Source organism: Fundulus heteroclitus, chromosome 24 (genome assembly GCF_011125445.2).
Source record: "Fundulus heteroclitus isolate FHET01 chromosome 24, MU-UCD_Fhet_4.1, whole genome shotgun sequence".
NCBI lineage: Eukaryota > Metazoa > Chordata > Actinopteri > Cyprinodontiformes > Fundulidae > Fundulus > Fundulus heteroclitus.
In genome coordinates, this window is record NC_046384.1 from 6021029 (window position 1) to 6047952 (window position 26924).

Genomic DNA, 26924 nt, shown 5'->3' on the forward strand with positions numbered 1-26924 from the left:
GGAGTTTGCATGTTTTCTCGGCGTGTTCTTGCCCCAGTACTCCGCTTCTTCCTGTGGTCCACATTGGCACCTCCCTGTTTCTGTTGCGCCTAACAAATTGCATCCATGATTGTTGAGTTCGCAACGTGTCCAGCATGCACCCCACCTCTTCTATGAAATCAAACCCTGAGGTCTAAAATGGGTATCCTCCTTTATCTGCTCTTCCTCCAGGTTATGGTCCAAGACATTCCCAGTTCCATTTGTTACTCTTTGACTGACCCACATTTCATCACGTTTGATCGCAGGTAATTAACACCTCCAAAGGGGGTCCTCAAAAACAAATTAGCCCTGTTAGTTGTATATCTGTTTCTCAAATCTGCTGTCTTCAGGCGTTATGAGAACCACCATACTGGCACATTTGTTCTGTACCGAAGTCTAGCCAGGAGGTTTGAGGTCCAGTCTCGCCAGTGGGACTGTGGCAGCAGACACTACTCAGTCGCCTGCAACTGTGGCGTTGCTGTCCAAGAGGGGAATGACATAGCAATCCTTGACATGTGCAATGGCCAACTTCAAGAAACTCGACCGCAGCTTATTGTGAAGAACCTTGGTGGTGACGGTACTCGGGTGAGGGTCCTAGAGTCCCACCAGGGAAAGAAGGTCACCGTAGGTATCTGAACATTTTATCAGTGTTTTCACATCATCTGTGCTTAAATTGTCTCGTGCATGATGGATATTTACTTTATATACACCCATGTTAACTTTGTGTTGGTTATGACTCTCCTGGTCTAGTTGATCTTACCCTCGGGGGCCTTTGTCAGGGCAGATGTGAGTGACTGGGGGATGAGCCTGTCTGTCCGAGCCCCAAGCGTTGACTTCAGCAACACTCAGGGACTGTGTGGAACCTTTGACCGCAACAGCAACAATGACTTTCACGGGTCCAACGGCGGCGTTTATGGTCTTGATGAATTGGATCGCTTCATCGAGGACTGGAGGTCAGCAATTTAAAATTGAGAAAAGGTCTTTACTCAAGATCTCATTCTATCGAAGTTTCTGATTCTGTGATGCGTCTCACAGAAGTTATTTGATATTATGGTTTTTCCGTCTTTTGTGTTAGGATAGCTCCTGGTGAGAGCTTATTTGACAGCACCAGCCCTGTGATCATGCACAAAGCCAGGAGGCCTTTTTGTCAATGTCGCAGAGAGTATACCCCTACTCAACAACATAGCAGAGGGATGGTGTACAGCCCTCTTGCTCACTCTGAATGCACAGCATACGATAATGTGGATTACACATCTGTGTTTCCTTCCATGGATACAACAGTGGAATACATCAAGAGCCCCGAAAGAGAGGAAAGCATCCTAGAAATGTCTGCTTTGAGTAATTATCCTCTGGAGGGGAGGCACCTGTGGCTTAAACGAGAGAAAAATCAACACGGTGATGATTTTGAACTGGATGGGGAGTTGAGGGAAGACCTGCTGCTTTCAACTGACAGGGCAAAGAGAGAGGCCCCATTTGACTTTCAGCCCATCTTCGCTGCTCAAAGCCTGAGCCAAGCAGATTTGGAAAGTCTTGCCTACTTTTTTCCTGAGGATCACATGGCAGAAGCTAGACCGAATGCTCAACCCCAGTGGCCTACACCAACTGGGCTGACATCAACCAAAGCCTTGGAGGTATGCCAGAGGGCCTTGGTCAACTCCACTGTTGGTGCCGTGTGCAGAGGTCTGCTTGGACGCTGGCTTGAGGAAGCAGTGGATCTCTGTATGATGGACCTGCAGTTGAAGGATGACCTGGACTGGGAGGAAGCACTCCTGCCCTTTCTGGAGAACGAATGTGAAAGGCAGCTGCTGGAGAACCGGACCCAACGAGCCGTGGAGGTTCATACTTCAGGTGCTTCTGGGGAAGTTGTAATGGCATTGCGCTGCCCAAACTTGTGCAACGGAAATGGAGAGTGTACCGAGTGGGGCTGCCAGTGTTATCCAACTTATAGCAACCATGACTGCAGCCTGGCCATCAGTAAGTATCTGTGGATAGTCCTTTAATGTTTTCTGAGATGGGTGAGTCATGTAAACATCAATGCAAAACATTTGAGACCCTTAAGTGTTCATTTTAAAGCAGCACCATGTAAGTTTTGACCCAAGTATTAACTTGACTTGAGATACATTAAATTATTTTCTAGGTCAATATACAGCTCTTGGCTAGTATGGATGCTCAGTGCAGGATGCCCTTCTCAAACAATTGTCTATTCAATTTTAATGGACCAATTCATGATACATGTCATCTCAAGGCACTTTCTAAAGTCAAATTCAATCAGATCCTCCAGATTGGTCAGAAAGTTTCCTCTCTAAGGAAACCCAGTAGGTTGCATCAAGTCTCTCCAAGCAGCATTCACTCCTCCTGAAAGAGCGTAGAGCCACAGTGGACAGTCGTCTGCATTATTGATGGCTTTGCAGCAATCCCTCATACTGAGCATGCATGAAGTGACAGTGGAGAGGAAAACTCCCCTTTAACAGGAAGTAAAAAACCTCCAGCAGAACCAGAACCAGGCTCAGTGTGAACGCTCATCTGCCTCGACCCACTGGGGCTTAGAGAAGACAGAGCAGAGACACAGAAAGCACAGAAGCTCACATTGAACCAGGAGTACTTTCTATGTTAGATGGTAATAGCAGATGATCTGCCTCACCTGGATGATGTCACAGTAAACAGAACGCCAGACCAGGTGTACCTTCTATTAAGAAAGAAATTACTTCATCTGCTCAGATGAAGTTCCTTCAGCCTTTCATATTCAGATTGATTGAGCCTGTCTAACACCGTCCTACTCTTCCTCGGCTCCTGGAGCTCCCCTTCTCTCTGGCTCTGCCTCATCCTCGTCCTCTCACTTCAATGGGAGACTCCGAGAATAATCTAGAGGGGTAAATGTGGCCTTGTCTTTACAAAGAATTTGATGCCTTTTCAATCTGCTGGTCCAAAGTGGTCTGCTATCAGATTCCAAAACATAGAGGGAGACTGTTTAATTTTTTGACAGTGCACTGTTGCCAGCAGCCTTCAGCGGTGCTAAACCTGAAAGTTACAGGATGAGAGGACCTGGTGGCTAAAATCTAAATGGTGTTGTTTAAAGACATATTTCCAATCCAGTGAACAAACAACTCTTTCGATAGGCCAGCCAATTGAGATAACCGATTTGGAAAATGGTGGATTATGCGACATCCGAACCTTTGACTGTCGCAGCGTTCGAGTTTTTGGCCTCGGCTTCATCGACTCTGCTGACCTGAGCTGCTTAACCACACGACTGAAGGCGAGCAAAGGCAAAGTTGTATGTTGAGCTAACAGCCCTCAGGAAGAAAAAACAACATAATTACTAATTTTCTGAACTTCCTCTACAGTACATAAACAACGCTTGGATTGCAGAGGAGCAGCAGAAGACAAGGGCCACCTTCCTCAGCTCGAGGACCTTGGACTGTGCTGTTCCATCACTGAGCAGCGCTGCTATCAATACAGAGGACTTCATGATGGACGACAAACCATACGCACGATGGGAGATTAAGGCATTTACATTTACCTGCAGTTTCTGGTTGTTTTCCGTTTTCCCAAAGTACATATTTATTGTGGCCTGTATTGTGATTCCAGGTGACCAATGATGGCTTCCAGTACAGCCAGGCGAAGATGCTGACCATTTACGATGGTGTTTGCCAGGTCTGTGAGGCATCGTACTCAGGCCTCTGTAAGTTAAAGGTAACTTCTTTACGTTTTCTCATCACCTATCTCCCCAATGGAATAGAACAGCGTGAGAAGGTGATGTGCTTCTAGGGGATCACCTGCAGATTTGTCCTATGTCACATTCAATCCACAGTCTCTTATTGTGGCTTACAGTTAATAGTTGGTATGGGTTTGTGACCCAAGATATTTCAGGGGCGTAACATTGCAGGATCGGTTTCAATCGTCCGTCCGCATCGAGACCTTTCAGTTGAGTTGTGGGAGACATGTGAAAGTCACAGAATGCAAGGAAAATCAACAGGAATTCCTTGTAAAGTCAAGTGTCCATTAACCCAGACTTTAAAACTCAAGAATCTGTCACGCAAATAAATTGTGGATTGCTTTTGTTTCTCATTAAAAATCAGTCAAGCACAATTACAAGGTCAGCTTTCTATCAACTGAAGAACATTTCCAGGATTAAAGGACTGATGTCTCAGCAGGATCTGGAAAAACTAATCCATGCGTTTATTTTTAGTAGAATAGATTACTGCAGCGGTGTTTTCACAGGTCTTCCTAAAAAGTGGATCAGACAGCTGCAGCTGATCCAGAACGCTGCTGCCCGCGTCCTCACTAGGACTAAGAAAGTAGAGAACATCACCCCAGTTCCAAAGTCCTTACACTGGCTCCCTGTATCTCAGAGAATAGACTTTAAAATACTCCTGTTAGTCTATAAATCCCTAAATGGCTTAGCACCTAAATACATCACAGACTTGTTATCAGTGTATAAACTCTCCAGACCACTCAGGTCTTCTGACTCCAGCCTTCTCTGCATACCTAGAACCAGAACTAAACATGGAGAAGCAGCTTTTAGTTCCTATGCTCCACTTATCTGGAACAAACTTCCAGAAAATTGTAAAGGTGCGGAAAGCCTGAGTTCCTTTAAATCAAGATTAGAAACACATTTGTTTAGGACTGCCTTCGACTATTCTAGTTAAACTGTTTTAGTGAAACATTAGTTCAACTTTGTAGTCCAACCGTTTTTAATACTTGCTTTTAGCTTCTTTTCTCCGATGTTCTATTTTGTTTCTACATTTTATTCCTACTTGCTTTTATTCTGTTTTATTTCCCTATATTTTAACCATGTAAAGCACTTTGCATTGTCTTTGTACTGAAATGTGCTATACAAAAAAATTTGCCTTGCCTTGCACACGCAAAACAGCTTCTATCAGTGAACATGCTACAAACATGTTTTATCCCAGTTTGTTTTGCAATTGTTTACTGGAAGATATTTATGTTGGACTCTGATTTCCAGCCTCCGTTACAGTAATGGTTATTTGAGAAAAGACGAGCTGTTGCACTCACATCCACAAAAAGGGGCTTTAACTGAGAAGACTTTGATGCAACGAAGTTCTGGAGGATTTTAGAACAAATTAGCCATTTGTGGAACATTATGTGTTTTAGGGGGTGTTAAGTGGCAAAGTTCCTTCTTATGCTCTGATAGTCTACATGGATCACAGTCAGAGTATGTTGATTTTGTTCTTGTTGTTCTGCAGTTGTTTAAAGGCTATAGTCATATAAAATAGTTCAGAGGGGGGTCTTCTGTTACTGGAAACACTTTTATTGGAGAGCAAACAGGCAAATAATCCAGTGTGAACACAAAAAACAGCTGCAGGCATGCATCAAAAGGATTTGCATCTGGGTGAAAAAGCTGGGATGAATTAAGCAGCTCACGATGAGTAAATAGAGCTGATTTCCTACAACTAGCCTTTTTCACCTTTTTCTGTTGGCTCCTTGCGTTTTTGTCTCCAGGAGAAGACGTGTAACATCGACGGGATGTGTTTCGCAGCCGGAAGCGTCAACCCCAGCAGCCCCTGCCTCATCTGTCAACCCCACACCTCCAAATTCACCTGGTCTGTTAACCAAGGTATAGACATTTAATCGTAGTCTTTTAACAGCAGTTGACATAAGGTATAAAATAAGAAGGTAAAACTGCATTAGACTGATCATCTTAGCAGGAATCCTGGCTGGCTGATGCCTTGGCGGAAGTCCAGCTGGGATCCTGTTTGCCTCCGTTAGCAGATCAAAGGAGCTTTCGCAGCATGTTCTGACCCGTCGTTTAACCACTGCTGGGTTGGGAGTGGGGGTAAATCACATGTTTGATCCACACAACAGCCCAGAGGGACTATCATGCTGGAAGTAGTGAGGCTACCCTGCAGCAAATCTCTGACCGAATCAAGAATTAAGTCCAGTAATTAGCCTGAGGACTGGACCAAGATGGAAAGCAACAGGAAAAGTAATTTTAACATGACAAATTAAAGTCCTGACAGATTTTATAGATACAGTTTTGTTAAATAACCGACCTGTTCACGTTCTCCTCTGGTTTTTTAATCTGATAATGTGGTGTTTCTATTGTAAACTTCTGTAGTAATAAAAAGACTCTTCAAACCGTAACTAGATTTTACCGTATTTAATCTCAAAGGCAGAGGAATGTTTACAGTTTCAGTACTGGGTTCTCATAACAACACAACCGGTTCCTGAGAACCCCGTCTGAAGACATTTCGACTCCTATCCAGGAGTCTTTGTCATTTCTGGTGGGATCTCAAGTGCGAGCCACCAGAATGGATAAAGATTCCTGGATAGATGTCGAAAACATCTTCAGAAAGAACTGAACGAAAGTCCGGTCGCCTCTGATTTAAGCCCGTTAGCTGAATAGCACTAAGCAAAAACGAAAAAAGAAAAAAAAAAAACACTTTATACATTTAAAAAACAAGGTTATACGCAATCTCCATTGAGCAAATTAGAACACCCCCACATTTATTCACACTTAAAAAGGCTTAAATTCCACAGAAGCACATATTGAGAACACCATTACTCAGCAGATTGAAGTAGGTTTGGTCTGTTTAAACATCAGATGTTTGGTTGCTTCAACTAAGCCGCTGTACAGAAAAGAAGACATGCAACATGTCCACTGTTGACTGGCCAAGTGAGTTCACCCTGAGAGCAGACCACAAGATGCTTAAAGAAGTCTCAAAAAATCCTGGAATGTCATCAGGGACCTTCAGCGTCGCCAATATGAAAGCTGATACCTGTCACATCCGACAGAGACTGAACAGGTTTGATTCCCAGAGGAGTAAAGGCCCCTCATGCCGGCTGGGAAGCACGGAGGTGGAGGTGTCATGGTTTGGGGACGCTTTGCTGTAGAAGGACCGTGAATCATCCGTGAATTTTATGAGATCATCTGAGATAAAAAAAAGAAAAAAAAAAGAACTGAACCCTGTAACATGACATTGACACAAAATATACCAGCAAACCCACCAAGGAGAACTGACTAAGGAGTCAGAAATGGAAAGTCCCGGGTCTAGTCCAAGCCCAGATCTTGATCTCATTCAGTGACGTGAAACTGGCTGAACATGCATTAAACTTTCCTTGACATCTCACTGGTAAAAAGAAGGACGGGACCACCTTTCAGCTGGCTACAAAAATAAAATAACAGCTAAGAGTGGGCAGACTTTTACCTCCGTTAGAAAACACATTTTTCTTGCTATTTAGTCTTCTGAGTAATACAAAGCTCATTTTTTTATTGTTTCAGGACAATTCCTCTCATTTCCCAGGATGAATAGAAAAATAAAACCAGACATGAGAACATTTCCCGATAAATAACGAATATTTAATGGGACGTCGGAGCTTTTTTTTTCCCATCCTGTAACAGCAGATGGCTTCATACAGCAAAACACTACAACAACATTTAGGAATGTCAGGGGAAGAAAAAAAAAACAAAAAAAAAAAAACAACACATCACGATCATGAGATCGTTTTGGCAGAAGTAAGCGGTCAGTGAGCTCAAATATTAAAATTCTGCGGGCCATCTGAAGTTACTTCCAAAAAAAAAAAAGGTTAAAAAACAAAACAACTGGACACTTTCCCGAAGTTTGAAGACGTTTCGCTTCCCATCCAAAAAGCTTTCTCAATTCAAATGTCTGGAGTAATGTGGAGCTCCAAGCTTTATACTATTGCCCAAAAAGGCCTTGTTATGGCTTAGATAACATGCAAATTGAACCGAAACTGGTCCACCCCTAACGACCCCCCCCCCCATTACTAAGGGTTTGCTGAAAGAGACTCATCAGGAGTCTCATCACTGACTCATCCAGGAAAGGCCTGGTCGTAAAGAGTCTCGAGAGGCCCGGGAAGCTGCTGTCATCACATATCTGCAGACGCAGAGCAGTAAGTGGGACGATGGGGGTTGATATTCAGCCGGGTAACGGTTGGTTCTCTGTGTTTTCCAGTCAACGGGCCTCCGTCCTTCCACCGTCCTCAGAGCAGCTTGAGGACGTTCGCCGGGGAGAACTTCGTCTTCCAGTTCGCGGCGTCTGACCCGGAGGGCTCGGCGCTCCTCTTCCAGCTGGAGGAGGGACCCGACGGCGCTGCGCTCTCCCCCGCTGGCCTCTTAATCTGGAGGGTGCCGTTAGGCCCCCCGACGGGGGCGCCTCGATGCTCCTTCCGCTTCACGCTCTCTGACGAATGCAACGCCCGGAGCACCTTCACGGTGCAGGTAAGGCTGAAGGAAACATCGGGGTTAGCACGGCCACGCCTGCGCCAACTGGTTTTGTGCGTCACTCAGGTTGACGTGGTGCCCTGCGGCTGCCTGAACGGAGGGAGCTGCGTGACGGACGTGGCTTTTCCCACCGGCAGTGGGAAGTACCTGTGCGTTTGTCCCGAGGGCAAACGGGGCGAGCTCTGCGACGAGGACGTGGACCAATGTTTGTCGGCTCCGTGTGAAGCCGGCAGATGTGTCGGCACGGCCAGCGGCTACCGATGCGAGTGTCCTGTGGGGCTGAGAGGTGCGGATGGGTGGGTGGGGGTGGGTTTTTAGCCCCGGAGCAGAATCAGAGCCGTCTCTGCTGTGGTGTCGTCGTGTTGCAGCTGACGAGTGTGTTTTCTGCAGGTTTAACTTGCCGGGAGGACATCAACGAATGTGAGCGGAACCCATGCTTTCCAGGAGTCCAGTGCTTCAACAGCCTCGGCTCCTTCCGCTGTGGTCCATGCCCCAGAGGCATGCTGGGAAATGGGACGACTTGTACGGGTAAGATGACTCTTCAGAGCAGGGGCCCCCCAACTGAATTTTGTCAACTGATTTTACTCCACCAGCGCCGGTTTTTAATTAAAGAAAAGTTATTACAGACAACTTAAAATCTCGTTTCAGTTGAAAATATTAAGGATAACACATAACAGATGAAGCTCATAATAGTAATCCGTGGAACAAAGGCCTGCTGATTGCCTGGAGCCATTGACTTTGCAGCAATCCCTCCTCCTGAGTGAAGATGTGAAATAGTTGCTCTCACCAAAAAAACACTTCCTGTCTCCTGTTAGCTCTTGTAAGATGACGAGACGTACGGCAGAACAACAAACCGCCGCTTCTGGGTCTCGTCCGTCTTTGATTTGCTTCCAGCAATTTTCCTTTGGTTTCCTGAACTCTGGTCGACCCGACCTCTGGTTTCTGCTACGTTTTTTTGTCTCTTAATCACATTAGAGTCAGCGGAAATTGCTACCTAACACGGCTTCATGCCTCCTGAAGTCGTTCAGACGTCGAAAAACAGAATCCATAAACGTACGAGCGCCGCTTTAGGCTGACAAACCTGCAGCGCATCAACGGCCACCGGCTCATCTGATAAGGTCGTTCTGCAACCGTTCGCAAAAGCCTGACCTGAGCTCATTAATTCACTTCCAAAAGTCCGTTTTAACCATCGTTTTTACGGTCATGCACATTGGAGTCAAACAATCAGGCCATTAGCAGGACTCTGGAGGACTTGACTGCATACTGGGGGTAATCCAGCCATGTGATTCAGGTTGGATTAGTTGGTTGAAACATCTTTTTTCCTCATTTTATTTGCATTATGGGGGACTTGGAGGCTGGTCTGTTCAGAGGATTCCATGGGTAAAAAAAAAACAAAAAAACATTTTAATTTGGTCAGCAGAGCCTCAGCAGAGCCTCAGCAGGGACAGAGTGCTTGTAGCGAATGGAAAGCAGATGTCTGGTTGTGGCAGATGCTTTCCACCGCGCTCCTCGCTTGCTGTCTGCTAAGCTTAGTCACTCCATCACGTTTACTGCGCTGCTCCCTTATCATTTTCTTCTGCTTTTTTTTTGCTTTTTGTTGGGGGTTTTTTCCCCACACTTAAATGTTTCAGAGCTTGTGGCAAATGTTAACAGGACAGATGTTGCTACCATGGGCAGCAAAACCAGTCGTTAGGTTTATGACTTTTACATTTCCAGACAAGGCCAGGTTGGTCTGGATGGTATAAATCCCTTTTTTCTCAGAAAGATGAGCCACATATGAGTTCTTGATTTCCACCAAAAAAAAAATTCCACTTTGTCCTCAGTTCCCATAAAGAATACTTATAATAGTTGAATAAATAACTAAAAATCAGATTATATAAGCCAACGTGTTCATAAATGGTTTTAAAACCTCTAGAACTAAATAATGATAGACATAATGACTCTTTCGTGTTAGAAAATTAACATAACGATAAGAGAGGATTGAGGTTCATACTGGACCAATTAACAAAACTCAAATAATAGTCAATGTGAACATTTATTCTCACAAAGATGAGTAACACTCCACTCTTTAGTTGCCTTCTCCGTCCCAGTTTTTCTTCATCCTCCTCGTCCGGCCGTCTATATTTTGCTGTAGAGCTGATGTTTCTCAGCGGTCTTTGGATGCCCAACATCTAAGTAGGAAATCTGAGGGTCTGAAGTCATGTTGCACGAACAGAATCCCTTTGAACGACTCAACGGGAAGCTGGTTCCTCTCCTGGACCCACCGGCTCTGCAGCAGCAAGAAAACCCTCTGGAGTAAAATGTTCTGGCTTTTGGCCTTCTGGAAATATCTGGTCCACTTCACCCTAACCTGTGTTCCCAGGTTCAGTTTAGTAGACAAACTCTCCTTTTTTTTTTTTTATATATATATATATATCTGTCTGTGTCCATGTGGCCGAGGAGATCTATAGCACCGTTGTCAGACACAAATACGTCAGCTTTGTACACGGTGAACTCTACCACACGTCTGTCCTGACCGGGACGGTGTGGAGGGGAAATTTCTGCTGCATCCCGTCTGCAAAGCTATGCCGGTGTTTTCTCATCCTGGGAACGGTAGCAGCTGTCCGAGATGAGAAGCACCTACAAAGCAGCAGCTTGGGGGTGAAGTTGCGCAATAGAAAGGCTTTTTCCATCCGTCGCACTGGTCAGTTTAAGTTGGGAAGAAAACAGTGAAAACCAGACTTTCCAAAAAAAGTTCCAAAGTTTGAAGACGTTTCGCTTCCCATCCAGAAAGCTTTCTCAATTCAAAATGTCTCGAGTAGTGTGGAGCTCCAAGCTTTATATTATTGTCCAAAAACGACGACTCCCCATTGCAAAGGGGTGGACCAGTTTCGGTTTAATTAGCATTTTATCTAAGCCAGAACAAGGCCTTTTTCTTGGGCAATAATATAAAGCTTGGACCTCCTCCACACTACTCCAGACATTTGAATTGAGAAAGCTTTTTGTCTTTTAACTTTTTTGGAAAGATCATGCCCTGAATGAATGAATCTTCACCAGCATAGTGAAAACCAGACATTTCATTAATCTAAGAACATCTCCGTAGATGTCTGGCCAAGAGAGGAAGTTTTGGTCACCCTAAAACAACGTAGAGCTTAAGAACTTTGGTTTGACTTCATTCCTCCCTTCAGTCCAAGAGACGAACATCTTTACGCATCAAGCAACCTTAAATTTCCTGATTAACAAAAAAAAAAAAAAAACAGACTGTTGCATTTTTTCCCGTCTTTTAGCTGCAGACTATTGAGGCCGAAACTGCAGCTAAAAAAGGCTTGACCCAAGCAGAACCTATACAATCCTAAATTAAGTCTCACCACGGCGAGACTGTACATTTCCACACCACCTTATAGACAAAATCAACTTAAAAGATTCAGAACAATCCTGCAGTAAGTTAACTAATTAGTTTAACATTCTGCCACAAACATCTACATGCTGAAAATTGACTCCTTGGAGTCCGTTTGCAGTTCGCCCTTGTTGTACAGGGGCTAGCCAAAGGCCAAAGGCTTTGGCTGTGTTAAGGCAGGATAAATCAGATTTATGTGTTAGACTTGCTGCCTAGTCTAAAATCTGTCACCATAAATCAGCTGAAGAGTTTTCTAGGTTCGCTCGTGGGCTCGCAAACGTGTTGATAAGCTGTAAGAAACGATCGAGCATCACTGGGGATCTTGTTGAATGTTCCTGTTTTAAAGGTCTGACCTGTTAGAAATGTCTTTCTCTCGTATTTTCTTTTTGCGCCCTCACAGCATCTTTTCTAGAACAAGTATTTTATGAAAAACATCCAACCAAGTAATCAAAGTGGATTTCTTCTCGTTTTTTTCCCCCTAAGCAGCAGTCTTTAGGCCAGATGCCGTCCTCCCAACACCTTTTCCTCGTACAACTGTTTACAAGATACCAGATGTTCTGCTGCAAGCGCCTTCAAAAGAGACATATTATGTCCAGAAAGCTCCCACTGGTACTTTGTTGCAGACGAAGCCTGTGTTTGGTAAGGAAATTCCAAAAACAGAGTCCCCCTCCTGGAGAAATATCCCAGGAATTACCTCCAACTTGAAGCTCGGGACGGGAGAAACCAACAAGAGCGTGGGAGCAGATGTTTCCCCAAACAATGGCGGTCAGCAGAAAACACCCCAAAGAGGTCCTTCAAATTCACCTAAGACCATCAGCGACGCTTTTGGGGACGTCTCAGAGAGTCCAGCCGAGAGAGCGACACCGGATCGGTCTACAATCAGGGATGGAGTCAGACATGCTTCCAGCAACACATCAGGAAATGGAAGAACTGCATCAGGTAAACAATGAAACAAAAGTTTAGATTTCAGCAGGATCTTTAATGCTTCCTAGTGTAATGCTGGAGGCAGCATAACCAGAGCCACTGTAGATGGTGTTTTTTTAAGAAGAGCGAGTATCCACGTCAACAGACTATGAAAAAAGGTCTACTAAAACAGTTCATAGCGCCACGTCACACAGGACTAAGGCCAAGGCGCGAATAAATCTGACTGAATGTGGATGGCAGGACGTTGACGAGATCATCCGGGATAGAGCGGAGGAGTTAACCAAAGAGTTTAAAGCATGAGATGTTCACATGTTGGTTAGGACCGTTGTATCGGTGTATATGGGTACTAGGGGAGCATGCGGACAGCAGTACATGTGACTGTAGCATTGTGGCGTAAGGTTATGGTCTTCATGGGTATAAATGGCAAAACCATTGGGAGAACCTACTGGTCGAGACCATCTAGAGAAAATTGGCACTTTTACGGAAAGCCTTAATGCGTGAGGTCCAAGAGTAAAGCAGATTCAAGATTGCAGTGCTATGTTTTGGGCTGAATAGGCCGTAGTAGGGTCTTTGTCCTGTGTGAAGTACTAGGACCATGCAACGTTTCAGCTGCTGAAAACATGCAGTTAGGAGTTTCTCTCAGTTTTGTAGGAACTGGACAGATTGATCAAAAAGCAATTTAGGGTCACCATTTTAGGGGTCCAAAGTAATGTAGACAGTTAACTATGCTCACTGGCCAACACATGCTCAGACGCTTGACAAAAATACCGTCTCAGCCAATCAGGTGGCATAGATTCATGTCAGTATGTAGGCGTTGTGACAATGGGTCTGAGGGTTTCGGAAAACTGCCTCATTGACATCAAAGGTTAGAGGAGAGTGGAAAGACTGGTTTAAGGTCGCAGAAAGGCAAACGCATCTTAAATGATTCCTCTTTTTCATCGGTTCAGGCCAGTGGTGGTACTGTAAAGGTGCGGAGGATTAGTTTGGCGCGCTTTGTCCGTTGTACGGACGGGACATCGCTGGAACTCCAAAGCCAACCTTAGTATCGTTACTGATCACGTTTGTCTGCGGATGGCTGCTTCCAGCAGGATCATCAACCAAGTCGCGCATCTACAATCATCCAAATCCTGTTCTTTGTACTCCAATGGCTTCCACTACCAGCAGATCTCAATCCAAAAGAGCCACTTTAAGATGCGGTTGAATGGGAGATTCACATTATAAAAGAGCAGCTGAGAAATCTGAACCAAAACCTCTGAGGAATGTCTTAGACACCTCGTTGAATCTATTCCATGACAATTTAGGACTTTTTAATGGCACAGTCCTGTACTAGTGATGTGCACCTCATAAAGTGGCCAATCAACCATGAAGCACCACATAATTCATGTGCTCTCTGATCAGCCAGTCCAGAGAAGATGGCTATCTCCTCACAGTACATTTAGTAAATGTTGCTAAAGGACTCGATCCTGCAGCCTTTCTCCTGACCACGCGGTTTGAATCTTCCAGGATCGGCTCCGTCTCCAGCTCTCCACGTCTCAGCAACATGTGCCAGCAGGCCCTGCTTCCCAGGAGTTCAATGCATCAACCGCCGGCCTCCACACGTTGGCTACGTCTGCGGTCGCTGCCCCCCTGGACTTTACGGCAACGGTCGCGTCTGCATGAAGACCCCCAAGGAAGGTAGGGGCCATTTTTTACTTCACGTTTCCAATTGAATCCAACTCTTTTACATTTTTATGGACACATTTTAATTTCTATCCTCTAACTGTTTTCTGGATGTTTGAATGTCTTTAGTAATCTGAATCCTAGAGGAGTTGTGCGCCGCTTTAGAGGTTTCTCATGTCGTGTTGTTCCTGATGTTTTCCCTTTTCCCTCTCATTGTGAAAAAAATGCCATTTATTGCAGCATCTAAATCAGAACGAGTGGTTAGAGACTGCCTTAATGTACTAACCACCCGGCCATAAAGTTTCAACAGACGATTGCTTCATGTTGTTGCTCATGAGGGAGGCCAGACGAGTCAGAGGAGACTGTTTGATTCCAGCTTTAATCCCTTTACTGTGGATCTTGTTTGTCTGGAAAGTCTCAAAGCAAAGCTGGGTGTTTTTTGCAGATGCCTCAAACAAGACATAAATCGCTTGCATGGCTTTGTTTTAACGCAGGGTGGATAAAAAACCCGATCCCTCAACTTCTCAATGCCTTGTTTGACTTAAAAAGAACCCAAAAGAAGTCTCTTTTTTGCATAAAGGTTGATTTGCAGACTGTGTTTCTGGTACTTTATCAACTTCCAAAGCACAAAGAGAGACGAAGGAACTTGAAGACCACATTAGCAGAAAGGCACTGATTTGACCGCCTGTCTTTCCTCAGCATCCCGTTTCCTCCCTCAGCAGCAGACGTCTGGCAAATCCAGCCGAAATTTGCACGGAAGCAGAGCCAAGCCTTCCCACCTCCACCTGCCAAGCCTCCCATCCAGGCAGCTTATCAAACATCCACCTGTATCTCTGGCCAAACAAGACAACCCACCACATCAGGATTTAGCGTCACAGAGAGGTGGCGGAACAGGGCGAAGGGAAGCAGTCACCTCTTCCTCCAGAGATGCTCCAAGGACAGCCTCCGGTGCCGTGTTCAGTCCCCACCCCACTCATGAAATCGCCGTCTCCAGGTCTGATACCAGATCGAGAACTACAGCCTTTAGGGAGTCGGGTCTCAAGGTGAGTTGGACTGTTTTTGTACCGATGAGCCGCTGTGGTTCTGAACTTTAAACTTCCCTCTATTGTCTTTAGATTTCCCAGAAGTACAAAGACGGCGCCACAACCCTTAAGGTAACGCCATCACAGGGAGCCCAGCCACAGCTCAACCACCACCCATCACCCAAATCCTGGACCTCGTCAAGACCAGCTCTCCCTCTCACCGCCGCCCTCACGGCTCTGTCCTACGCCCTGTCCGAGTCAGAGTTCTCTGCAGATGGAGACGAACTCGATTCCAGTCCAGACAGTCCTCAGGTGTCACAAACGCACCCGGCACCAACTCCAACGACCCTCGCGCAAAAACCTACTTCCAGTCATTTCCAAGTCAGAAGTGGCACCACTGCCAACGGACACGTGATGACCTGCTCCGGCAAGCCGTGCTTTCCCGGTGTCCAGTGCGAGCCGTCTGTGGGTGGGGGTTTCCACTGTGGCAGGTGTCCTGTAGGCTACACCGGAGATGGACACACATGTCGGGGTAAGGCTAAACCCCTGAGCAAATTTCCACTAAACAAAATGAGCAAAAACAGCATCACTGTAGTGACTACTTGTCTATGAAAAAAACTTAAAAGTAAACAAACAAAATGTACTGTAAATCAAATAGTCACTTGATGAAAAGTGGGTTTCCAGTTTTACGCAGTACAAAAAAAAAAAATCTCAAAATATGTCAAAATGCAGTTCTGTCAGTTTATTCCAGGTTTCTTCAGGAATAAATAAACATGGTACAAACTGAAAAATTACTTGCCACTTCTCCTGCCCTGGTTTCCTGAAAGGACTGGAAGACTGGTAAAAAAAAAAAACATAAGCCCACCCACTTTCCTGCTGAGCTACCTGAAGTCCATGTATTTATACACCAGACACACCCAAACAAAAATCAATTAACTAATTAAACAATTTACTAAGAAATAATTGTATTCTAAACAACTACCTTCAAACAAAAATGCAACAAATAACCAAATAAATACAAACAAACTAAATAATCTGAGTTCTAAAACAAAAATAGAGAAATAGCTCCTACAATCACCTTCTGTCTATCCATCCATCCAGCCATTTTCTAATACGCTTATCCCTGCTGGGGTTGTGAGGGGTGCTGGTGTCTATCTCCAGCTGCCAGGGTAGAGGCGGGGTTTTACCCTGGACAGGTCGCCAGTCCATCACAAGGCAACACAGAGACAAACAGGACAAATTAACCGTTCACACACACAATCACACCTAAGGAGAATTTAGAGAGGCCACCTTCTGTGTAAAAAACTTCAAATTATGAAGTAATCCCCCCCTGGGGAGGACCAATGGGCTGTAACGTTACCATCTTCAACATATTTTTGTGGAATAAAGTACGCTAACCTAAATTATACATTTCAGGGTAAAGTCTGACAGTACGTCTCGAAAAGACTTGACACCACCCTGAAATGCTTAAAAACAGACACAGACGTATCCCTTACTGCAGTGGTGTTTGGGCCAAGGGTCAAATGTGGGATGACTCAAAGTTTAACTCCATCCCTGACTCAAGTCCATCACTTTTCCCAAGCTTTACTCTGCCCAAACCTAAAGCTGCCATGTCTGAACAGTCATGAGTAACTAACCTGTCGCATATGCAAACTACAGTACATACAAAATTAACATTCGACATAGTAAAGCATAAATACAAGTTTGAGAAATAACCGGAAGCATAAACCACAGCGTCATGTACAGCTGATGTGGACCCAGAAATTCACCAGTCAGACTTAACCGGATTAACCCCTATTTCAAAACGCCTAACAGGGTAAAAGGAAAAGTACTCCTTACTGCTGTATACAGTAAAGGACCTAGTCAATCTTTGACTACACTCTTGACTTCATTCATAAATGCTTCATTTAGTTGTGCTGGTGAAGATTCTCAGTCATCCAGGTCATGGTCATTCCAAAAAAAAAAAAAAAAAAAAAAAAAAGTAAAAAAACAAAGCAACTGGACTTGTTTTCTGTAGATTAAAGACGTTTCGCTTCCTCTCCAGGAAGCTTTTTCAATTAAAAAAATCTGGAGTAATGTGAAGTACCAAGCTTTATACTACTGCCTAAACAAAGGCCTTTTAATGGCTTAGATAACAAAACAACCTTAAACAGAGGAGGAGGCCTTAGGTTCCAACTCTCAAAATCTTACAACACAGCTATAGGATTAATTCTGGCCAATCATCACCTCAATGCTCACCCTCATATGGGTGATTAAAACATTGTTCCTTTAAGCCAGGCCAATAACAACCCTAATGACTCCTCGTTACAGAGGAGTGGACCAGTTTCGTTTCAATCTGCTGTCTTAATGGCTTTAACAACCGGCCATTACTAAGGGGTGGACCTGTTTCGGTTGTATTTGCATGTTATCTAAGCCATTACAAGGCCTTTGTTTGGGCAGTAGTATAAAGCTTGGTACTCCACATTACTCCAGACTTTTTGAATTGAGAAAGCTTCCTGGAGAGGAAGCGAAACGTCTTCAACTACGGAAAACAAGTCCAGTTGCTTTGTTTTTTACTTTTTTTTGGAAAGAATTCATTTAGTTCTGTTCTCAGAATTGGTCTGGCTGTCCAATGATGCAATCTGTCACAACCAGGAAAGTTGAAATTTTGAAAGAAAGTTTTTAAATTCTAAAATTCTTTCTCATCCCGGACATCTTTGTAAATCCAAAACGGCCGGTTTGCTCATAAAGCTCGTAGCAGTACGAACATCTGTCCTGGTTTCAGATAGCACATCTCGCAATAAATACGGCACTAGCAATGAAGCAAATTCTTACTCCTGTCATTCAGCTCAGCTGATTGGCATCACTCTCAGATCTGAGCTCTGAGGAAAACTGGATGTCTTGAATTGAACTGTCAGGATCTGTCACACACGATTACCCTCTCAGCGGCGCCCCCTGTTGGTTTTTAAGCTGTATGCAGGCACGCGTGTGGCAGGAACATGGAGTGTGCTGCACCCAACACATGCCGCTGCAAACCAGGTTACACAGGACCCAGCTGCCAGAAAGGTGGGAGATTAAAAACTGTTGAAGAACCAATAAAGTTTAGTTCAGATCTAAAACATGTTTTTTTTTAATTTATTATCAGCCATTTGTGATCCAGAATGCATCAACGGCGGGGTCTGCGTTGCTCCAGGCGTGTGTCAGTGTCCCAGAGGTTTCCATGGAGACACTTGTCAGGAAGGTGAACATTTTGGATAATCATTAAGCCACACGTGTATCTTCAGAAGTGATGTTAGTTGAGTTGACGGTCAGAGTTTGGTAACATTTGTTAAAAACGTCCCGTCTGTGCAGCTCTGTGCAGGTTACCATGTGAAAACGGAGGCAGCTGTGTGGGACTGCAGACTTGTTCTTGTCCTTATGGGTTTGTCGGTCCTCGGTGTGAAACAAGTGAGTCCAGAACATTCAGCCACTTTCTCCGCGGAGTTTCGTGAGCGGTTTTTTGTAATTATTAAAATTTAATATTTTCCAACAAGGTTCCAGTTTGTTTTCCTTGGAGTACAAGTTAAACCCAATAAACCAAATCCACAGAGACTCATAAGAATTCATCGATGTCTGCTCCCAGCTGCTTGTCCCGGATCAAATCGTCAGCTTTTTTTTTTTTTTTTTTACATTTGGATCATTCGTAATATAAATGTCACGCCAGAAACCATTATAAAGATTGTTTCTACCCGAGCTAAGGGCTGGAGATGCAACCATGGCAGTTATGTTGCTGATACCTAATGCTGATTTTAACCTGTTCTCATTTGTCTTTTAAAAGTACAATAAACACGTAATAAAACACCAAGTGAGGGATCGTACGTGTCCAGAAAGCAAACATTATAGATTTGGGAGAAGTACTTCATGGAAAGATGCGAGATTTTCATGATTCAGGAAATAGCAACAAGAAATTAAATAAACAAGGTCACTTAAAAAAATAATGAAATTAAGTGTGTTGAGTAAATATCAAATTATTTATCAATTTTTATTTATAATTTATTTTTATTTATCAAATAAATAAATAAATAATGTATTATTAAGAGAAATGTAGCATTTTAGCATTTCGTTTCTTTTCTATACAGTGCTCTTTGAAGCAGAAAGGTTTTTGTGTCTTACATGTTTTCCTTTGTTTCTGTGTAAAGCCCTTTGAGTTGAGTTTGAATGATGCTATATGTTTATATTTTTTAATACTGTAAAATGCAATTACAGCAAATATATGGATAACTGAGACAAGATGAATGTAAATACTGTAAAAAAAAAAAAGTTTAATTAACAGAACTGATACTCAATTATTGTATGATAAGGGGCAGATATAAGATTGTTCTTATGTTCTTCTGTATCAATTTGCTAGTGTTGTGTGTTTGTGAATTTTAAAGTTATTTTTGAATGAAATAACTAAATAAATAAAAATAAAGCTAGGTTTTTAGGCTAAACTTGGGTAGGTTCAGTATTAAAGGATGCTTAGTCACTGTTAAAGGAAAAATAAGTAATAATGACACCTAGTGGTTCAGATCTGAACAACACATACACAAAGCCTTTCATGGGGAAATGCCATTTACCCAGCAGTCCTGCGGCTGTGAATTTTTACCTCCACAAGGTATATGATGTTGTATCATCTACTATTTCGTCTCTTACAGGCTTCTACTTCTACAGGCTGCAGCTATTTTGCCAAAATAAAATACCAAATGCTGCGCTCTGTTTTGGGAATCCTGGGAACTTTCATATGATTGGCTCAGGAACCAGGAAGTAAACACGGGCTACACTCTGAACTGAAGTAGTTCCACATAGTACAGGGGTACAGGGGTGTCCAATGTGCGGCCCGGGGGCCATTTGCGGCCCCTGTACTGGTTTTGTGCGGCCCCATCAGACTGCATTTCAAAAAGGATTTGACAGATGGAAACGTATTATTTGTATTTAATATAACTGAATTCAAATATTCAATTAGTTCAAATATTATTGAATGTTAGGTACAAAAGAAAACATTTGCCTTTTAAGAACCACATTTTTTTTACATCATCTTTAATTTAACAGTAAACAGGACTGCATCTGTCTGACTTTTACTTAAACGTAAACGTTGGTGCATTAAAATCTGATTGGAATTTGTTTAATAAAATTGGCTAAATACAGATAATCTAATTTGTTTATTTAAAATTGTCATATTTTGTAGCACAAGTTAAAATATATATATTATGGTTATGTCATTTATTTGTATTAATTCTATGGCCCTTGAGTGATTTTTAGACTCGACAATTTCGGCCCTCAAGCCGTAAAGTTTGGACACCCCTGACATAGTACCTCTAGGTTTGAAAAGAGAAAAACGTGACATTGTTGATGGAGAGGATCGATTGTTTACAGGGAATGTTACTTTCATCCCAGGTGACAAATTAGTGATTTTACAGCAAATATCTTACTTATTGCTCCTTTAACTACAGTGGAGGAAGTGTGATGTTAGGAACCTTGTTAGAGAGAAACCCTGAAAAATTAAAAATGGGTCAGGATAATGTTCGCAAACATAAAGCCACAACATCTACCTTCAGCCATGGTGATCTCAGCCTCCAGACCCAAATCCTGCAGAGAACCCGTGTTTGGGCCGAACCAGTCTGGTGATGGTGGTGTTTCTGTCTGTGACCGCAGTGGTCTGCAGCCGTCACTGCCACAACGGAGGCCGGTGCGTGTCCCCAGACGAGTGCATGTGTCCTCCAGGTTGGACCGGACTGTCCTGTGAGACAGGTGAGTTAATTAGGTGATAATTAGGTGAGTTAATTAGGAGTAAATCAGGTGAGTTAATTAGGAGTAAATCAGGTGAGTTAATTAGGAGTTCATAAGGTGAGATAATTAGGTGTTAATTAGGTGTTTATACAGTGAGTTAATTAGGTGTTAATTAGGTTAGGAGTAAATTAGGTGAGTTAATACAGGGAGTGTATTGGGAGTCAATTAGGAGTTTATACAGTGAGTTAATTAGGTGTTAATTAACTGAGTTAATTAAGTAAATTAGGCGAGTTAATTAGGAGTTAATACGGGGAGTGTATTGGGAGTCAATTAGGTGTTTATAAAGTGAGGTAATTAGGTGTTTGTATGTTGAGTTAATTAGATGTTAATTAACTGAGTTAATTAGGAGTAAATCAGGTGAGTTAATTGGGAGTTAATTAGGAGTTTATAAGGTGAGTTAATTAGGTGTTAAGTGAGTTAATTAGGTGAGTTAATTAGGCATCAGAGATGAAAACCAGCGAGGTAAATCTGCCCGTCTTCTGCAGCTCTGTGCTCGCCTGTCTGCCTGAACGGAGGAGTGTGTGCCCGGCTAAATACCTGCGAGTGTCCTCTCGGTTTCTACGGAGCGCGGTGTCAGAACGGTAAACAAGAACTTCATGCATATGCGACTGCAACAACACAACACAGTTTACAGTTGAATCGTCTTCCTCTCAGCTGTCTGCAGTCCACCCTGTAAGAACGGCGGCATGTGCCGGAGGAACAACATCTGCACCTGTCCGCAGGGATATTCCGGGAGACGCTGCGAGAAAAGTCGGCCATAGTTCACAGTCTTCCTCCTGGTTTCTCCTTAAGATTAAAATGTCTTATCTGAAAATGGGATTTCCACACTCAGGCTTACAGACAGTCACCTTTGCTCTGTCCGCCAGGTGTGTGCGACCCCATGTGCATGAACGGCGGCAGGTGCGTCGGCCCAGATGTGTGCGACTGTCCGTCTGGCTGGCAAGGGAAGAGATGCGACAGACGTAAGTGTAACGATACAAACTCCTTATATACTCACATTATCCAACAACATGACAACTCCAAAAAAAAAAAAAAAAAAAAAAAAAAAAAAAAAGGCTGTTTCCTCGCCATCTGACGTTTAGAGACTAAGCCTTTCATGTTTTAGGTCGACTAAAATGACCAAAACTACTTCTGTTTATTAAATGCCAGGATGATTACATTTTTCATAACCCCCTCTTCAAAGCTAGATGTTTGTATACACTAAGAGGACTATGCCTTTAAAATAACTGGGAACGCCAAGGTGATGATGTCACCGGCTTTGTGGCGTAGTGCAACTCCCATTTGAGTTAAATGGATCCACACACACAGTATTCCCTTTTCAAGCTGGTGAATTAAATCAATCGATGCAACAGGTTGAGCTGTTTCTAAAATGTGTTTAGAAATAAAACATAAGTTGAACAGCAGTTTTAAATAATTCAAATAAAACAGGTTTCTTCTATAAATTAGCTAATAAAAACCTACTTGGAAAATCAACAATTTTTTAGTCATACTCTGTCCTTGAGCTCCCAAAGTGGGGGTCAGGACCCCCCCGGGGGGGGTGGGGCGACACGAATTGATGCTGATGTGCTAAAAAGGTTTTGTATCTCCTCCACTGTTTTGCAAGCGATCTTGCATTTAAAAAAAAAAAAAAAAAAAAAAAAAAAAAAAAAAAAAAAAAACTTTTAATGTGATTTAAATATCATTGTCCTCACAATCCCCCCCCACCGCCTGACAAAAAAAGGGGTGGAAATCCCCCCGGCACCCAAAAGGGGGTCACCGGTCTCTGCCACTGTTATTTTGAGGGTCGCAGGCTGAAAAGTTTGAGGACCTCTGCAAAACCACCAGGGGTGAAAGAGGAAATAATGTAAAAGTAATAAAATTCATCTCTCAAATCTAAATTTGACAGCTGAGTTTGTTCAAGAGACTTTGAGTTTGGTTTTTAATTAGCAGGGACTAATTAGACTATTTGAAAACATCAATAAAAATGCACAAAACTGGAACGAATAAGATGAAATATAATAAAATGGATTGAAATGGGCAGGACTGGAGTGTTAGGATACAACTTTAACAGGTTTGTTGTTTTACAATGTAATCAAACTGAATTTATAAATTTGATTAAAATGGAAAATGACTCAAAATAACAGAATATGTTGAGATAAATCAATTTAAATGAACTTAAATACTGAACTGTATGAACGCTGCTGGGTTTAATTGGACTCCAGGATAAAGTGGAGCGGGTCTGATTCAGTCGAGCTGTAAATAAGCCGATCTGAACCTGTAAGGATCAGAGGCAGCGGACCCAGAATGCAGCCAGACCAGCATAGGTTTCTCTTTAATAACAAAAAAAAAAGAAGACAGGAACAAAATCCAAAAAGACTGTTTCACCAACGACAAAATAGAAACAAACAGTCCATTTGGGCAGGAACAGAATGGCTCAGATCTCTGGAGGGAAACGGGGTCAAAATCCAAAAACAAATCAGAAACAGAATACTGAACTGGATCAGACTCACCCATAACCTGAACAGACTCAACAAGACGACCTGGCACTGATATCTGGTCTCAACAGTTTTTTAATGGAGGTGGAAGCAGGTGAAACCGGTGAGAGGTGATTGCAGCAGGGGTGGAGTTAGGCGGGTGTGCAGAGTAAGTAATTAGACCAGACATCAGTGCCGAGGCTCAAAACAAGAACAGATAAAAAAAACAAACCTAATTAATTGTCTTGCCTGACTAGTTTTAAACGTGGAAAATCTGAAACACGTCAAGATCTTTTAGATGAAGTCAGTTATTTGATATATGGTATAAAGCAACAAAAAATAAGTATTCAATTCACATGAATTCCAGCACACAAAGGAATTTTAGGTAATGAAAAAGTAGATAAATTAGCTAAAGAAGCAGTTAAGGCAAGAGAAATTAAATATGATGTCCCGCTAAGTAGAGCAGAAATAAAAAGTAATTATTAAAGATAAAATAAATAATATATGGCAGGAGAGATGGAATTTAGAAGAAAAAGGAAGACATTTATATAAAATACAGAAACATATTATCATAAGACATAGTATAATGAATAGAAGAGAGGAAATATGGATAAACAGGTTGAGGATAGGACATACTAGTTTAAATACTGGTTTAAAAATAATAAGGAAACATCCATCAGGGTATTGTTCTTATTGTGGAGAAATCGAAGGAGTAGAACATGTTTTGATTTGTTGTAGAAAATATATAAAAGAGAGGAAAGAACTGGAAAGGGTAATGGGGAGTTCAGTGAATATGGCGGATTTATTAGGGAAGCATCAATCAGATAAAATAATTAAAGCACTTATTAAATATTTAAAAGATACAGAATTAGCTGGGAGGATTTAGTGTGTATGTATGTGTGAGTGTGTAAGTAAAGATATAATTTAGTTTCATTAAGATATAAAGATATATAGGAAAATATATTTCTAAATTACATCTCCGTCTAGTTGATGGCGGTAATGCACACAGGATGTAAACTGCCAGAAAACACAATAGAAGAAGAAGAAGAAGCTGATGAAGACGTAACAGGATAAACTAAAACAGTAAACAAGCTAAACAAGACAGACCAGACCAAAACAAAACCCGAGGCAAGAGAGAGGCCTAACTGATTAAATAACCAAACTAAAACCTAAACCAAACCAGAACATTACAGAACTTCTTAACAATTCTGACTTTAGGGAATTAATCTCAGAAACTGAACAAAAACAAACCGTGAATTCAACTGAAGTGTGCTGGATTAAACTGTAACTGGACTTTATCGTGAATCGGTCTTTACTGAATAAAATTAATATAAAACATAATACACTGTACTTAAATATCCAATATTTAAACATATTACTTTTTAAGTGGGAATCGTTCAACTCTATATTAGAAATACCCTCAGTTTTGTGTAAATGTATTTAAAATCCAGGTTTTCTCTGTCATATCTTCGTCTCTTCACAGCCAGCTGTCTGCAGAGGTGTCTGAACGGAGGGGAGTGCGTCGGTCCAAACGCCTGCCACTGTCCGCCGGGCTGGCAAGGCCTGCTGTGCCAGATCCGTGAGTATGACAGCGCCTCAGTCCACGTCACGCTCTGCAGGCGTCTGCGTTCACGCCGGCTCTGAATACGCTTCCAAACGCTTTGACCCTCAGCCCGCTGTGAGCAGAGGTGTCTGTACGGCAGCCGCTGCGTCCGTCCCAACGTCTGCGCCTGCAGGAGCGGCTTCTCCGGATCTCTGTGTTCCCACAGGGTAAGAGGAACGACGAGCTGTGTGTTACTTTAAAAAAAAAAAAAAACTACTTAACGCAAACACCCAGAGCTCATCGCTATCAGCCGTTCTTGCATTGCTTTGGTGTGGTGTGCTTCAGACAGTAACGCACGCCAGCGCCCTCCTCTGGACAAAAGTGGCGACTGACATACAGTATTCTTCATCTTACCTATTCAACATGTGCTTTTAAAGGTTGTTTTTGCAGAAAATGCAGCCCTAATTCAGCTCAGTTCAGTTAACAGCCCCTAAAACAATCCGATTTTCAATGAATGCATAAATAATCTCATTGGGCATTCTAGAAAACTCTGACAATCGCTTCCAAAGAGGGCTTCTTGATATAAAAAATGGACACAGTTACTTAATAAGTACACTAAAAATAACCGTAAAGCAGAAAAATAAGACAGAAATACGCTTTAAATTAGGGCCGTGCATAAAAATCATTACAAAGATTAATATCGATGTTTTCAAAAACATCGATATAAACAAAACAAATTTAATATTGTTATACCTCCCAGCCCCTAGGGGGCGTTATTACAGCGCGCCATTACTGCTTACAGCGAGGAAGAGCAAGTGAGACGAATTTGCAGAATGGCCGACAGGATTTTAGAAGCTCCTTCGTCCCTAAAATCAGACGTTTGGGCACATTTTTGGTTTCTGTGATGCGTTAAATGCATTGAACCAAATACACTTTATTTTCCTGTCAATATATCAGAGTTCAATAAATTTAACATAAATATAATATTTGGCTGGTTTTGTTGATAGAATGACTTTGAGCATTAATTTGAAAGTAATACATATCGATATTGGAGTCAAATCAAGCTGAGATATATCGAGAATCGTATCGAATCGGCTCATCCTAGATGACACCCAGCCCTACTTTAAATTATGCGAAAGGGCCAAACTAACCAGAGGAAATAAGTGACTATGATAAAAACATTAAAGTAATTTGACGCAACATGCTAAAAAGACTAGAGAGTAAGAAGAAGAAAAAAGTCCATCATAAAAAAAATGTGATTTGCATTTCGGTGTGGTTATTTTGTGTTGTTTCAGCTCCCCATTGCTCGGGGCTGAAGGGGAGCAGGTTTCTCCACGCTGGCTGGCCGCTGATGTCCACAGGTGGCCACAGGTGAAGCAAAGGTGGAAAGGATGCCGACATTTCATCGAACCAAACTCACCACAATGTCCTGACTACTGTAAATACTTCCAGGTTCAGGTTCCTCGCCTATTATCTAACCTCTTCCATGAGTATTTATTTATTTGGATGTTTTATATTGTCCCATAGTCCTTGATGTATATATCTTAATCACTCTGTAATCTGCTGCTTCCCATCAAATCCTCGTTTGTTGGTCGTTTTGCCAGAGAATAAAAGGTGTTTGGTGGGCATTTCTGGCTTGGATCGGTCAATTTGCATCTTCTGCTGCCCGAAGGTCTCTTCTTCAAAATAAGAGTCTCTGTTTTATGTGCGCTGGATCATCACTAGAGTGGGTTTCAGATCTCTGACGGGTCCAAACCAGGGTTCTGGCCCAAAAATGCTGAAGAATGGAGCAAAGTTTTAAAATGGAAAGTTTTTTTATGCCAGCTTTAGCGGCAATATATGCACTACATTTCCTCAAAGAATGACATTAAGGGACTAATTAAGAGAAGCTTTTATTTTGAAAAGTCATTTTGTTTTAAAACGTCCCGTTTCGTTATAAAGG

The 26924-nt window shown here is 42.6% G+C and overlaps 1 protein-coding gene across 1 annotated transcript in view; it reads left to right on the forward strand.

The window, feature by feature from the left end:
• si:ch211-246m6.5 (von Willebrand factor D and EGF domain-containing protein) overlaps nt 1-26610 on the forward strand; it is a 44954-nt gene extending 18344 nt beyond the window's left edge. The window contains 25 exon segments of the mRNA XM_012851685.3: nt 211-284; nt 369-642; nt 769-971; nt 1094-1992; nt 3135-3271; nt 3360-3521; nt 3604-3708; nt 5479-5593; nt 7953-8218; nt 8288-8507; nt 8612-8749; nt 12081-12536; nt 14025-14195; nt 14880-15223; nt 15296-15734; nt 18152-18247; nt 18327-18422; nt 18533-18628; nt 20852-20947; nt 21472-21567; nt 21641-21736; nt 21853-21948; nt 24923-25018; nt 25112-25209; nt 26278-26610. Coding sequence (XP_012707139.2) covers nt 211-284; nt 369-642; nt 769-971; nt 1094-1992; nt 3135-3271; nt 3360-3521; nt 3604-3708; nt 5479-5593; nt 7953-8218; nt 8288-8507; nt 8612-8749; nt 12081-12536; nt 14025-14195; nt 14880-15223; nt 15296-15734; nt 18152-18247; nt 18327-18422; nt 18533-18628; nt 20852-20947; nt 21472-21567; nt 21641-21736; nt 21853-21948; nt 24923-25018; nt 25112-25209; nt 26278-26298 — 4890 coding nt within the window. The 3' untranslated portion in view covers nt 26299-26610.
• The last annotated feature ends 314 nt before the right edge of the window (nt 26611-26924 follow it).